An 11,527-nucleotide genomic window follows, 5' to 3' on the forward strand; every position below is an offset into this window, starting at 1 on the left:
GCAATTTAAAAACTTCCCGATGCTCAAATTCCTGAAAGCTCGTCATTCTCACAAGGCAAGACAGCTGAGCAAGCTCGACCAAATCAAACTCGCTGAACAACTCCGACAGAATGCTGTTTAAAAACGCTAGAATTCGACGAAAACGACCGAAAATTGAAAGAAAACGACTGATTTTTTGAATAAAATTTTCTCAAAAAATTTTTATTTGTTTATTAAATGATCGAAAATAATTTTTCTTTTTCAACTTTCAGCCGATTTGGCAAAATATCAATGCCAATCTGGCCTTGTAGTAGTATTTGCTTGAAAATTATTGACACAAGCGCGGTAGTCGATAGCAAATTACAAACTTTCCTTCTCTTGCAAAAATATTCAAGGGCCTGGCTTATTACAAGCTGGCTTCTGACCCCTCTTGATTGACGGCTAGAGAACCACAAGAAGAAAAGGCTAGAAATGTCTCTGGCGAGGCAGAATGCGAGAAAATTCTTGAGCCTCGAGCAAGTGTGCTTGATTGAAGAGATTTTTGACGATCGCCAGTTGAGGACGCATATTTTTGAGTTGCTTTATGATTATTCGGAAAATGCTGGTACCCCGGAATATCAAAATTGGAGGCTTTTGCTAGATGAAATCGGTAATAAAATAACATGGAATTTCTTCCTCAAAAGCGCTGGGAATTTTCACTGGCAGATGTAGAATAATAAAACTGCCAGTAACTGATTCTAATCGCTGGACAAATATCACGCGTTTGTTCAGACAATGAAATTTACGAGCCACGTCATTACAGGATCTTCAAACTCATTCTTGAAATTTGCAATGTCAACCACTTGAGGGCAATCGCTATCGATCCAAGGGTTCCGCATCCGAACAATAATTTTGCAATTTTGACCAGTGTCGTAAGTCGATCAAAATTTCAAGAAAATATATTCTACAGAAAATTTCTCGAAAATGTCAACAATCTCAGAAAAGTCACAAATGTCAGAAGAAATTTTTTCTTCAAAAAAACTTTGCAGTTTTTATTTGATAATTTCCGACATTTTTGATTTTTTTGACTTTTCCGACATTTTTGACCTTTTTGACATTTTTGATTTTTTTGTCAACAGCTGAATATTCTGTTCTAGTTCAAAACGGAAACTGACTCCCTCGGCCTAACCCTGCGAAACTACGTGAACCCAAATGGCTCACCAGAACTTTACGTCGCTACAGTCAGCTCAGGACAGCTTTCCGATAACGCTGGCCTAAAGCCTGGCGATAGAATCCACGCAGTCAACAAAGCAATCATTAAAAATCTACAAGATTTTAAAATTGCCATTATGGTAACAGCTAAATCGAGGGCTACAAAAAAAAAATTTTTTTTTAGTCAGCAAAAACGAATTTGAAAGAATTCACAATTACAGTCGAAAAAGTCGGTTTCATCCCTTCAACAATGGGCAGCGCTCAGCATAAGAAAATCGTCTGGAACAGAGTGCCCGATTATAAATTTAACCAAGAAGAAATCCCGATTCGGATGAATTTGAGCAGCTTTAATTTGTCGTTTTGCTCGCCAGGCGTTTTTATCATGCAAGGAAGCGGGTCCAAAAAAGCTTTTAAAAATTTCTTCCCGACAAGTCCATTTTTTCGACCCGAAAAAGCAAGTTCAAAGCGCGATCAAAACTTCACCACCGCCAGAATCGGCGACGAAGTCACAGAAATCAACGGCGTCCGGACTCTAGAAATGAGCCGCGACGAGTTCGAAGTCCTCCAATCTCAAGGAATTGCAGAAGTCTTCTACAGAGAATCGACTTCAGAAGATTTGGCTAAATTGATTGCTAGATTGAGCCACGCAGGAATGAACTGGAATCAAACGGAGCTGGATAAATTGAATGAAAGGCATCAAATTCTGTTTCAGCGGGAAGCTACTGAGGTAAAATTGAATAAGGGTGTCACCTTGTTTTCCCTTCTTTAGGATAAAAACAAGCATTTGCAACGGTCAACATCGCGCTTTACCGAGATGAACTCTTTTGTCAAACCAAGCAAATATTATCCCGACACTTCCTGCATGGATTCCTTGTAAGTAAATATTTACTGTTAACTTATTCCACTTTCACACGAGTCTTTTTCAGGGATATGAAGGAAGAAACGGACCCAAGAAACAGCTTCCTGGGAATGCCAGATGTGAACATGGACAAGTCGGAGGCGGAAATTGATGAAGTTGTTGAAGAGCTAGAAAATTTAGCTGGTGAGGAAAGTGCTTTTTGTCGGAGAATTATTGATTTGTAGAAGAAGAACTTTCGCGACAGTCTGTGCGCTCGGTAAATTATCATGGCAGCGGAAGTGCGTTTGTGACAGCGAAGGCTTTGGCGCCTAGAAATTCTGTTGAGGAACCTGACACGAGCTCTTCCGGTGTTGACGAGCCTCAAGTAAGTTTTCTTGTTTTTTTTACATCTCTTCACAAACCCAAACCCAAACCAAAACCAAAACCCAAACCAGAACCCAAACAAAAACCCAAACCAAAACCCAAACATAAACCCAAACCAAAACCCAAACCAAAACCCAAAACCCAAAAAAAAACCAAAACCCAAACCAAAACCCAAACCAAAACCAAAATCCAAACCCAAAAAAAAAACAAACGTAAACCCAAACCCAAACCCATAACTCTTGAAACTAGGCTCCATCTGATGTATCTTCCGAACCAGAGCCCGAACCATCAATCGACTCCGGACCAGAAGACCTCGCCCTCCCAGACCCTGAACCAGAAAGCGATGAAGAACCAGTTCAAGCACCCGAAGAAGTCGAGAAAGAACTGATCCCGAAAATAAGTGCCCTGGAGATGAAATTTCTCAAAATGTTGAAAGAAAACTCAAACATGGCATCGACGATCCGAATTTCAACACCATCGAGTATGCGGCCAAGAGCGGATATGGTGCTGCATTTGAAGATAGATTTTGATGAAAATGCGATGATCGTCTTTTGCAGGAATAAGTTCTCGCAAATTGCGGTGAAGGAAACTACAGTCGATGGTATTTTTTCTAAAAAGAAAATTTTTTCTTCCTGTTTTTAGAAATTCGACCAGGAGATGAAATCGTGAAGATAAGAACATTGAAAGTAAAAGAAATGAATTCAAGTTTATCTGCTGTTGAAGGTACTAACAAGCGATCTTTTTGGTAACTTGATTCTTTCCCTAGAAATATTCAATAACTGGAAGCGATCGCCACAAAGATTCCCGCTTGTGATATCTGTATCGAGAAGAAGAGGACCTGTTTTTGGCTAAGATTCATTTGCTAGACTGTAAATTTCACCTGCATTTTTTTCACTTTTAATAAACTCGCCGAAATTTCATTTTTATTATAACAACCCAACCCTAACCCTAACCCCAACCTGAATCAGTAGTACTGTATAAATTTCAGAGAGAATGAGTCATCATCCCCTCTCAAATAATCAAGTTAGAGAACACTAGGAGCGTGCTAATCCATTAATAACCACTGTCCATCTTTCAGACAGTATATTACTCAAAAAGAGAAAAATGGATCACTGGACGTTTTTGAAGATTTAGTAAGGCTTTGTTCGATTTCTTCTTTTCAAGAAAAGTTTTTTCGGTTTTTCAGGGACTGTTTTGCTCATGTTGGTTTTTGCCTGGCTCTATTTGGTTTATTGGACGGATACGGTTTTTGAACAAGTTGTCATTAATCCCTCAGGTTTGATAATGACCTCCAGAAATCTTAACAAAGATGGATTCTAGAGCTAACAAGAACTCAGCGTCAAAACTTTCTCGATCGTCAGCGCCGAAGTTCCTTCCGGAAGCTCTCTTCAGTCTTTGGAAATGACCCGTATCTCCCTTTTTCAACCATAAATACCTGTTTTTCTAGAAACGAGTCTCGACGACTGTCTCAAAAGCCCAATTTCCTCGAAGTCTCTGCCGCTCAAACTCAATCTCGCCAAAATGTTTTCGGATCTATGTCGTCTTTTTCTTCCTGCCCGAGTCAAAAATAAAAATGATAAAAAATAATTCAATATATTTGTGGGCTAAATACAAGTTGAAATGGAGACAGTCAGAAATGATAGACAGGAGTGACAGTAGTGACTTGAACGTCAAGGCCAGGCTCTTTCTTTTCCGTTTTTATCTTCCTTGATTCCATTTCTTTGCGCTCGATGAACTGAATAATAGATTCTTTGACTCATTAAACTTCGCATAGAATAAAAATGATCTGAGTTCGGACTGAAAGCGTAAGTAAAGATGAAAGATCAGATAGCCTGAGATAGGTACTTACAAGAATTTTCTGCAAGTCCGGATCCCTCGAATCTCTCATTTGTTGTCTAATTCGTTCAATGCCCAGTTGTCCCGGCATCTTGACATTCGATAAGGATGGGTGCTCCGGCTTGCCCAACACCTCAAAAACCTTCGAAATCAAGGAAGAAATCAAACAATTACCGATGCGATGTACTTCTGCTTTTGCTTCTCACAATAAGATTTTGCATCGAAAAGATCAACAGGTGTTTTGACTTTTTTCTCGCCAATTTTCGCTCGATCTTTCAAAAAAAAAATAAATTTTTAATTGCGAAACGAGGAGATACTTTCTGCGGTTTTTAGGCGTAATTCTGCGACGTTCGTGAGCGACATTTTTTTTAAAGAAAACTGACTTTTTCTGCTCTTAAAGATGAAATAACAGACTCTTTTCTAGAAAATTTTGCATAAGAAATTTTCTCAAAAATTAGTATTTCGCGATATTTATTAATAATAATCGGTAAAAAAGCTAAATTATGAAGATTCTTCGGCAGCACCAAACATCTTTGAAATCATCTGAAAAAAATTTTGACACGAAAAAATGTCTGTTTTTCAACCTGAAAGGAATTTCCGAAAATGCTGCTGATCAAATTTTCCGTATGAATTCTCGCTTGAGTCAGTGTTCCAACATTCAGCTCGTTCAAGTCATATCCTCGTTTGAGATTTCGCCGAACGTAGCTGTCGTAGTTTCGCACGACTCTGGTCACGAGGTCGCTGGTGCTGATTCCCTCGGTTCGTTGGGTTGGTAGAAACATATTCAGGCGCTTTGGGAGATCGTAAGGATCTGGGCCGGAGATCAGGGTGTAGGGGAGGTCGTCGTGGGCGATAAAGTCGATTTGGTACTTGTCGAAAAACTCTAGATTGGATTAGGTGTTTTAAAAATCATAATTTCTTACCGATGGAATATTCAAATGGAACATCAAAAAGCACTTCGTCGACATATCGGTTGTGCCTGACCGCTTCTACTCTTTCATCATCAGTATTGACAGTTTGTCCCTTAACTCGATGAATTTCCTTGTTGCTATGAACTCCTGCGATAAGAGTGACGTTTGGGAAGTAGTTTTTCGCTTGCATCAGCTGTCGCGCGTGGCCAGAATGGAAGACATCGTAAGCGCCATCGGAGTATACTCGGCAGGGAGCGCCGTTTTTCGCTTCTTCCATGGTTACTCGCTTGTAGTTTTGGGCAAGAGAAGTGCGGTCGAAGTACTTTGCCGGACCGTGTTGAGGAAATTTAACTGAATTTCAGGAAAAATGAAATGAAAGAATGTTCATCAAAATAATTTAAGAAAAATCTAATTTTTGAACATACCGACAGATTTCCAGTCGTCATCTTCAAAGCTTCCTCTTTCCATCTTTCTCTCTTTTTTTCAAGTTGAACTAAACGGAAATTCTGTTTGACATTCGAACAAGCAAAAATGCGGTCAAAGAAACCGCAAAACAAAATAATTGCTTCATACAATCTAAGATTGGCGCTCGATCTTACCTGCTTTTCAAAAACAACAAAGTCAACCGAAAACATGCTATTTTGCTTGCGGGATTATCTAAACCGGTGTTATCTTTCGCTTCAAATTGCTTATCTTTTAGATCAGATGACTTCAGTACATATTTAAAAAAAAAAAGAAAATTTGTTTTTTCTCTGCGGATTTTTATTCGTAAAAAAGTTGGGCATAAAACAGTAAAAGTTTGATACGATGTTCAGGCGTAATTTGATGATTTCATCATTTGCTTTTTCGGTTTTCAAGAAATATTTTTGAAAAAAGAGTAAAAATAGTATAATACCATTTTAAAATAATTTTCAAATATAGGGACCGAAAATTCGGGATGGTGTCTGGAACCGACAAAAAAATTTCGACTACTTGGCTGCTGATTGGCCGGTTTGCTGAATCTAGGCTTCTGATTGGTTGAAAATTTCCACGCAAAATTTGTCGAATATTTTTGTCGGTTCCAGACACCTCCCCGAAAATTCTTGGAAAAATTTTCCTAGCCACTATATTATATAGTTTATATTATATAGTCTATATAACTTATTTAACTTAAATAATATAAGGCCTCTTCTATTCTGTTTATAAGATTCAAGGTGAGACGTCTCATTCATTTGACCTTGTCTTGTTGGTATTTACTCTTTCCTAAAGTGGCTAATATAAGCGACACGCTTTCTTCAATAAAGTACGTGCTCTTTCCTCTAGCTAATTTTGTGATACTTTTCTTGCTGATTTTCATAAGAAAACGTTCATATAAGTTCCCAACACCCCGTTTTGCCATCTTCGCTTCACTCATTTTCTCCGCCAGGGCTTTTGAAATTTCATCGTACCATAACCAAGTCGCTAGAAAGCCATCGTCCTCTAGAATCGCATTTTTTTCAAGAAAAAAGTCTCAAAACTTACCAGTTGGAGCCGTTTTGAACCCAAAAGCGCTGGTCATTAGCTCACTCAAGCACTCTAGAATCTCATTTTAGCGTCTTTTTTTACGGTTTTCAAACCCAAGTCATCACAGCTGTCCAGCGCCTCTCTATCGAACGAAAAAACTGATGCAAAAAGCGCGAAGCAAATAAAAAGTCGCATTCTCGATTCAATTTTCGCTGTCGTTTTTAATTTTCGACAAATAGGAAACGAAGCGGGTCTTTATAAATCCTTGCGATATAAATTATTTCTTCGATTTTCCATTTTCGTCATTAATCATGCATCCTGCTCTGTGGCCTTTCATATCAGATAATTTTGCGTGAAGTGATGGGCTCAGTAGTTTGTACACAAACAAGCGGCCGTTTTATTACTTCATTGAGAATTTTTAATAGAGCTAAAAGCCTCAATTGACGCTCTCAACATCACTTTTCCGACAAAGATGATTCTTCGTTTCTCTTTTATTTTCGGGCTCAGTAAATAACAGTAGAATTATCAGAAAGCTCTGGAAGCTGGTTCGGATCTTGTGGAGTTTGGTTCGATTCTTGGGGCTTCTGGTTCGAAACTTGGGCGACTTGGTTCGAAGTTTGCGGAACCTGGTTCGACTCCTGAGGAACCTGGTTGGAGATCTGCTCAGTTTGGTTCGAGATTTGTGGCTCTTGGTTCGAAACTTGTGGCGTCTGGTTCGAGACCTGGGGGAGCTGGTTCGATTCTTGCGGAGCTTGGTTTGAGACTTGCTCAGTTTGGTTCGAAATCTGCGGCTCTTGGTTCGAAACTTGAGGGATCTGATCCGAAACCTGTGGCTTTTGATTCGAAACTTGAGGCGTCTGGTTCGACTCCTGAGGAACCTGGTTCGAAACTTGTTCAGTCTGGTTCGAAAGTTGAGGAGTCGTGTACAGGGCCAAACTGGTGCCGATAAAAATATTCAAAAGCTTCATTTTTTCGAGCTTGATTTTTCGAAGATATTTTCGAGTTCTAATTTTTCACTTTTCGACGCGCTCCTTTTATGCAACACTTTTCGCTGAAGTTTTCACCGCGCGATTAATTTTTTGACGACTTCGCGAAAATGAAAATGCCGGAGCCTTTTGGAAAACGGGATTCGACACGGCTTTACGACAAGAACCGGATAAGGACAACTAGGTGAAAAATTGCCAAGTGAAAGATTGTAAAATCATGATTGCTCCTAGTAGTTTCCTATGTTTATCAAAACGCGCACTAAGTAAATTTCAAAGCCTGAGTAACTAAATCAAATCAAATGCTCGTGGCTTTTATAAACGCCCCGCTGCGAAGTTGATTCTTCATAAATCGAAAGCGTAATTTCTTTTTTTTTGCCAGTCATGAAAATTTTGGCAGCTTTGACGCTTTGCGTCTCTGGGAAGAATTTTAAAAGAGAAGGAGAGGTCTGCCAAAAGCCAGCAGAAAACCTATGGGGAGAGCCTTCTACTGACTGTCTCGGATTTGGAGAAGAATGTCAGATAACATGGGCGACCCTTTGTTACTCGATAAAACGCTGGCACTTTTGAGTTAGTTACTCAATAAAACGATGGCGCAGCAAAAAAAAATTTAATCGGTAAAACGATGGCACCCTTGTTAATCGAGGCGCGGCGCTCTCTTGCATGACGTCATCGAGAGGTCAAAAATGTAACAATATAGCCTTGTTAATGTGGGACTCTGTTGATACGGCCTGGCTTAGTGGAGAACGCATCCGCTCAGTGATCGCTGGGCGCGAGTTCGATCCCACCCCGCTCTTTTTTTTCCCCTTGCGTGCGGTCCCCATGGTAGTTTTTATTGTAAAAATTGCTACGTAATTCCACCACCAAATGTTCAAAACACCACCAAAATTATTTTTAGTTCCGCCATCGCATTGGTCAGAAGAGATCTCCAGCAAGAGAGTCCTCGGATGACGTCATTCCAGAGAGCCCCGCGCCTCGATTAACAAGGGTGCCATCGTTTTATCGAGTAAATTTTTTTTCGCCGCGCCATCGTTTAACGGATTAACAGAGGGCCGCCCGCCACAGTTTTATTGAGTAACAAAGGGTCGCCCATGTTAGATCAGAACCTTGCTGAGCAGGAAAAAGATTAAGATCATATAAGAAGATTCAAAAAAGCATTCTATTTTGACCTATTTGCTTTTTTTTAAGAATTTATCATTTCTTCTTCGTGACGTTTTCGTCATGGTAAATTCATTAAGCGAGTTGAATAAACAATAATTTCCTTGAAGTTTGTTGAGTTGTCTTTTTGTCCTTAGAAAACCAAGGAGCATACCTTTAATTTATCTTTTATAAAGTACCAAGCGTATTTGTGGGAGCCGGGAAAAGCTGAGAATCAAAAAGCAACTTGGCCGACCGCACTTGCATACTGTAATAGCATCGGGATGGACTTGGCGACTGTGGCAGCCGAAGATGAGTACACCAATCTGAGGGAATATGTCAAGCAATATCACAGATGCATGAAAAAGGGAAATGTCCATACAAGCAGTAAGTTTGATCAGAAAATGCCCGGAAGAAGTTTTTTTGTTAACATAATGTTAATGTTTTTTAATTGAAAAAAATTATTTTTAGCACGGTGGTATATTGGGCTGGCTAGGGATGATGTCAATTCGGAATTCAAGTGGAGATACAATCTTAAGTCGGGGGAACCCGCACAATGCCACTATGAAAATTTCGGGGATGGAAAAACTTATTGGGGCCCCAACCATCCTCCTGGAAACGCTCCTGGGGAAAGCCAGATGAACTGTGTCTTTATGATCGCTGGAACTGATTTTGATAAGGAAGAAGCCTTTTTCGCTTCGAGATGTGACTACAATGAAAATTCTGATATCGGATTTGTCTGCCAACGTGAGTTGTTCCAAGAATGATTTTTCAAACGGGCCATTTAAGAGAGAAGAACTGAGAGTCAATGCGAAATAACAGAAACCACAACTCAAGTAACACTGACGAGTACCACCGCAGGCGATGGTGGTGGAAATTGCAAGGTTCCAGATCCGACTCTTTGGGGAAATCCCGCTACAGATTGCTTAGGATTCGGAAAAGAATGTCAAATTGACAAAGATCTTGCTGATCAGGTAAGAGAGTTTTTTTCTTGTATTGGCCTTGATCGAAAACTTATTTATCTTTTGAAGTACCAAGCTTATACGAGGGAACCGGGAACGCAAGAAAATGAAATGCCTACTTGGTATACCGCTACTGATTACTGTAACAGTCTTGGCTGGGACTTAGCAACCGTTGCAGATTCAACGGAGTACGATTCTCTTCGGGAGTACGTGATGCAATATGAAAGATGCATGAGGAAAGGAATTCCGACTGGAACGAGTCAGATGTTAGTCAATATTCCGGGTATTCAACGTGTTTTTAAGCATTTTGGTACATTGGTCTGGCACGAGACCACGAAACAGCACCTTTCAAATGGCGATATCATTTGGAATCAGGCGACTCGAAGCACTGCCCCGTTGAAAAATTCGGAGACGGGCGGCCTTATTGGGGTGAAAATAACCCTCCTGGTTTGAGACATCATTCTTTTTACTGTGAAACCATCAAATTAAGGAAGCTCTGCTGGAGACAAAGAAAGAAGATGCGTCTACATGCGTGCTGGACATGAGTACGACAAAAACAAAGCTTATTTTGCTTCAAGATGCGATTACAATGAAAATAGTGCGATTGGATTCGTTTGTCAAAGTACCTTTCAGTATTTTTAAAGGAGGTCTAACGTTATTCTAGAGAAGCGGGTCAAAAGCAGATGCGGAGAAAATAATGGAGGCGGTGGAGCGTCGACAGTTTTTGTTTCAACCGTCCTTGCCCTTCCTCTCATTCTCCTGTAAATTTAATAAAATATTTTTATTTGTCGATATTTTCAGTTTTCACAAAAGCTGTTTTAGTCAAATCGATCTCTCCAATGATTCCACCTCGTCGTCGATTCGGACCTAAGATAATAAGTCGCTGGAAACCGAAAATTCTTACCAAGTCGAAGTCCAATAATGTTGTCATCAGCGCTCATTCTCCTACAATCCATCAAAACTTGAGTAGGCGGTCTTGAGCTTTGGAAAGAATCACTTGATTCCCAGTTCATATCATCAAGCGATTTCTAAAGCAAAAACGATGAGAGCTGCCGTTTCTTCAAGGAGCACTACCTTTTCATCTGTTTGATTTTCCTCCATGATTGCAAGCAGTGCTTGTTGAAAAGCTGCGGATGGAGCCAGTGTTTTTGTACTAGAAAAAATCTTTTCCAAATCAAATACAAAAAGTGAAACCTAAGAATCGATTCGAGAACTCTAGAGCTGCCTTTTTCGTCCTTCTTTTCCGTGATCATTTCTCTCGGTCGATTTTCCAGAACAGGAAGTTCTTCAAAATCTGAATACTCATCTGAAAAAGTCAAAAATCCAATCCAAGTGTCTCAACACCTGATTCATAACCGTCATTTTCCAAAGTTTGTAAATAAGCGAAAAACTCCATCAGAAGATTTTTCATTCAATAAAATGAAAAGGAATATTCTGAGCATGGTGAAAATCTGGCCCGACGCCAGGAAATGATAATGTTACTTTCTTGACGTTATGAAGTGCAAGAAAATTTAGCATAGAGAAACTTCCGTTTTTTCTTACCTTTTATGACCATGTTTTCTCTCTAAAATGATGACGATAGTCTGAATGAGGGGAAGTCTAGCACACTTAGACCAGAAGCCAAATAGAAAGTGCTCTTGAATCAAAAGGCATTAACCCGCTAAAGACCGCTAAGCAGTTGGTTTTGGAGCCCAAAAGAACAATTGAAATCAGAACTCAAAAGAAAGAATTATTTCGCGAAAAAAATCTTGATTTATTTTGATAACAGGAAAGATTACTCCTCGACAATGTTTTCCGTCGTCGATTTGAGCTTCTGGTCGCGCG

The 11,527-nt window shown here is 39.7% G+C and overlaps 7 protein-coding genes across 7 annotated transcripts; 3 read left to right on the plus strand and 4 right to left on the minus strand.

The window, feature by feature from the left end:
* The first annotated feature begins 443 nt into the window (after positions 1-443).
* LOC145711452 (uncharacterized) lies at positions 444-3,287 on the plus strand. Its single transcript, XM_081789145.1, has 10 exons — positions 444-628; positions 751-890; positions 1,116-1,310; positions 1,355-1,897; positions 1,940-2,043; positions 2,097-2,212; positions 2,254-2,393; positions 2,642-2,993; positions 3,035-3,115; positions 3,159-3,287. The coding sequence occupies exons 1-10, from the start codon at positions 451-453 to the stop codon at positions 3,242-3,244; spliced, it is 1,935 nt and encodes a 644-aa protein (XP_081645271.1). The 5' UTR covers positions 444-450; the 3' UTR covers positions 3,245-3,287.
* Positions 3,288-3,468: 181 nt separating this feature from the next.
* On the plus strand, positions 3,469-3,963 carry LOC145711453 (uncharacterized). The gene is made up of 4 exons (XM_081789146.1): positions 3,469-3,525; positions 3,562-3,668; positions 3,713-3,800; positions 3,840-3,963. Exons 1-4 carry the CDS (start codon positions 3,497-3,499, stop codon positions 3,961-3,963), a joined length of 348 nt encoding a protein of 115 aa, XP_081645272.1. The 5' UTR covers positions 3,469-3,496.
* A 6-nt stretch (positions 3,964-3,969) lies between these two features.
* On the minus strand, positions 3,970-4,591 carry LOC145697944 (uncharacterized). The gene is made up of 4 exons (XM_081775153.1): positions 4,546-4,591; positions 4,403-4,500; positions 4,242-4,361; positions 3,970-4,127 (listed from the first exon to the last, which is right to left on the minus strand). The coding sequence occupies exons 1-4, from the start codon at positions 4,589-4,591 to the stop codon at positions 4,023-4,025; spliced, it is 369 nt and encodes a 122-aa protein (XP_081631279.1). The 3' UTR covers positions 3,970-4,022.
* A 124-nt stretch (positions 4,592-4,715) lies between these two features.
* LOC145697933 (choline-phosphate cytidylyltransferase A-like) lies at positions 4,716-5,692 on the minus strand. Its single transcript, XM_081775143.1, has 4 exons — positions 5,565-5,692; positions 5,152-5,490; positions 4,813-5,111; positions 4,716-4,771 (listed from the first exon to the last, which is right to left on the minus strand). The coding sequence occupies exons 1-4, from the start codon at positions 5,605-5,607 to the stop codon at positions 4,730-4,732; spliced, it is 723 nt and encodes a 240-aa protein (XP_081631269.1). The 5' UTR covers positions 5,608-5,692; the 3' UTR covers positions 4,716-4,729.
* Positions 5,693-6,346: 654 nt separating this feature from the next.
* Positions 6,347-6,827, minus strand: LOC145711454 (uncharacterized). The gene is made up of 3 exons (XM_081789147.1): positions 6,735-6,827; positions 6,640-6,693; positions 6,347-6,597 (listed from the first exon to the last, which is right to left on the minus strand). Exons 1-3 carry the CDS (start codon positions 6,814-6,816, stop codon positions 6,347-6,349), a joined length of 387 nt encoding a protein of 128 aa, XP_081645273.1. The 5' UTR covers positions 6,817-6,827.
* A 2,078-nt stretch (positions 6,828-8,905) lies between these two features.
* Positions 8,906-10,497, plus strand: LOC145706642 (uncharacterized). The gene is made up of 7 exons (XM_081784068.1): positions 8,906-9,128; positions 9,213-9,488; positions 9,531-9,715; positions 9,773-9,962; positions 10,007-10,150; positions 10,194-10,325; positions 10,368-10,497. Exons 1-7 carry the CDS (start codon positions 9,026-9,028, stop codon positions 10,466-10,468), a joined length of 1,131 nt encoding a protein of 376 aa, XP_081640194.1. The 5' UTR covers positions 8,906-9,025; the 3' UTR covers positions 10,469-10,497.
* Positions 10,470-10,994, minus strand: LOC145706651 (uncharacterized). Its single transcript, XM_081784080.1, has 4 exons — positions 10,898-10,994; positions 10,778-10,856; positions 10,608-10,731; positions 10,470-10,570 (listed from the first exon to the last, which is right to left on the minus strand). The coding sequence occupies exons 1-4, from the start codon at positions 10,954-10,956 to the stop codon at positions 10,485-10,487; spliced, it is 348 nt and encodes a 115-aa protein (XP_081640206.1). The 5' UTR covers positions 10,957-10,994; the 3' UTR covers positions 10,470-10,484.
* Between the last annotated feature and the right edge of the window lie 533 nt (positions 10,995-11,527).

The sequence above is a fragment of the Oikopleura dioica genome, chromosome 1, assembly GCF_907165135.1.
Source record: "Oikopleura dioica chromosome 1, OKI2018_I68_1.0, whole genome shotgun sequence".
NCBI lineage: Eukaryota > Metazoa > Chordata > Appendicularia > Copelata > Oikopleuridae > Oikopleura > Oikopleura dioica.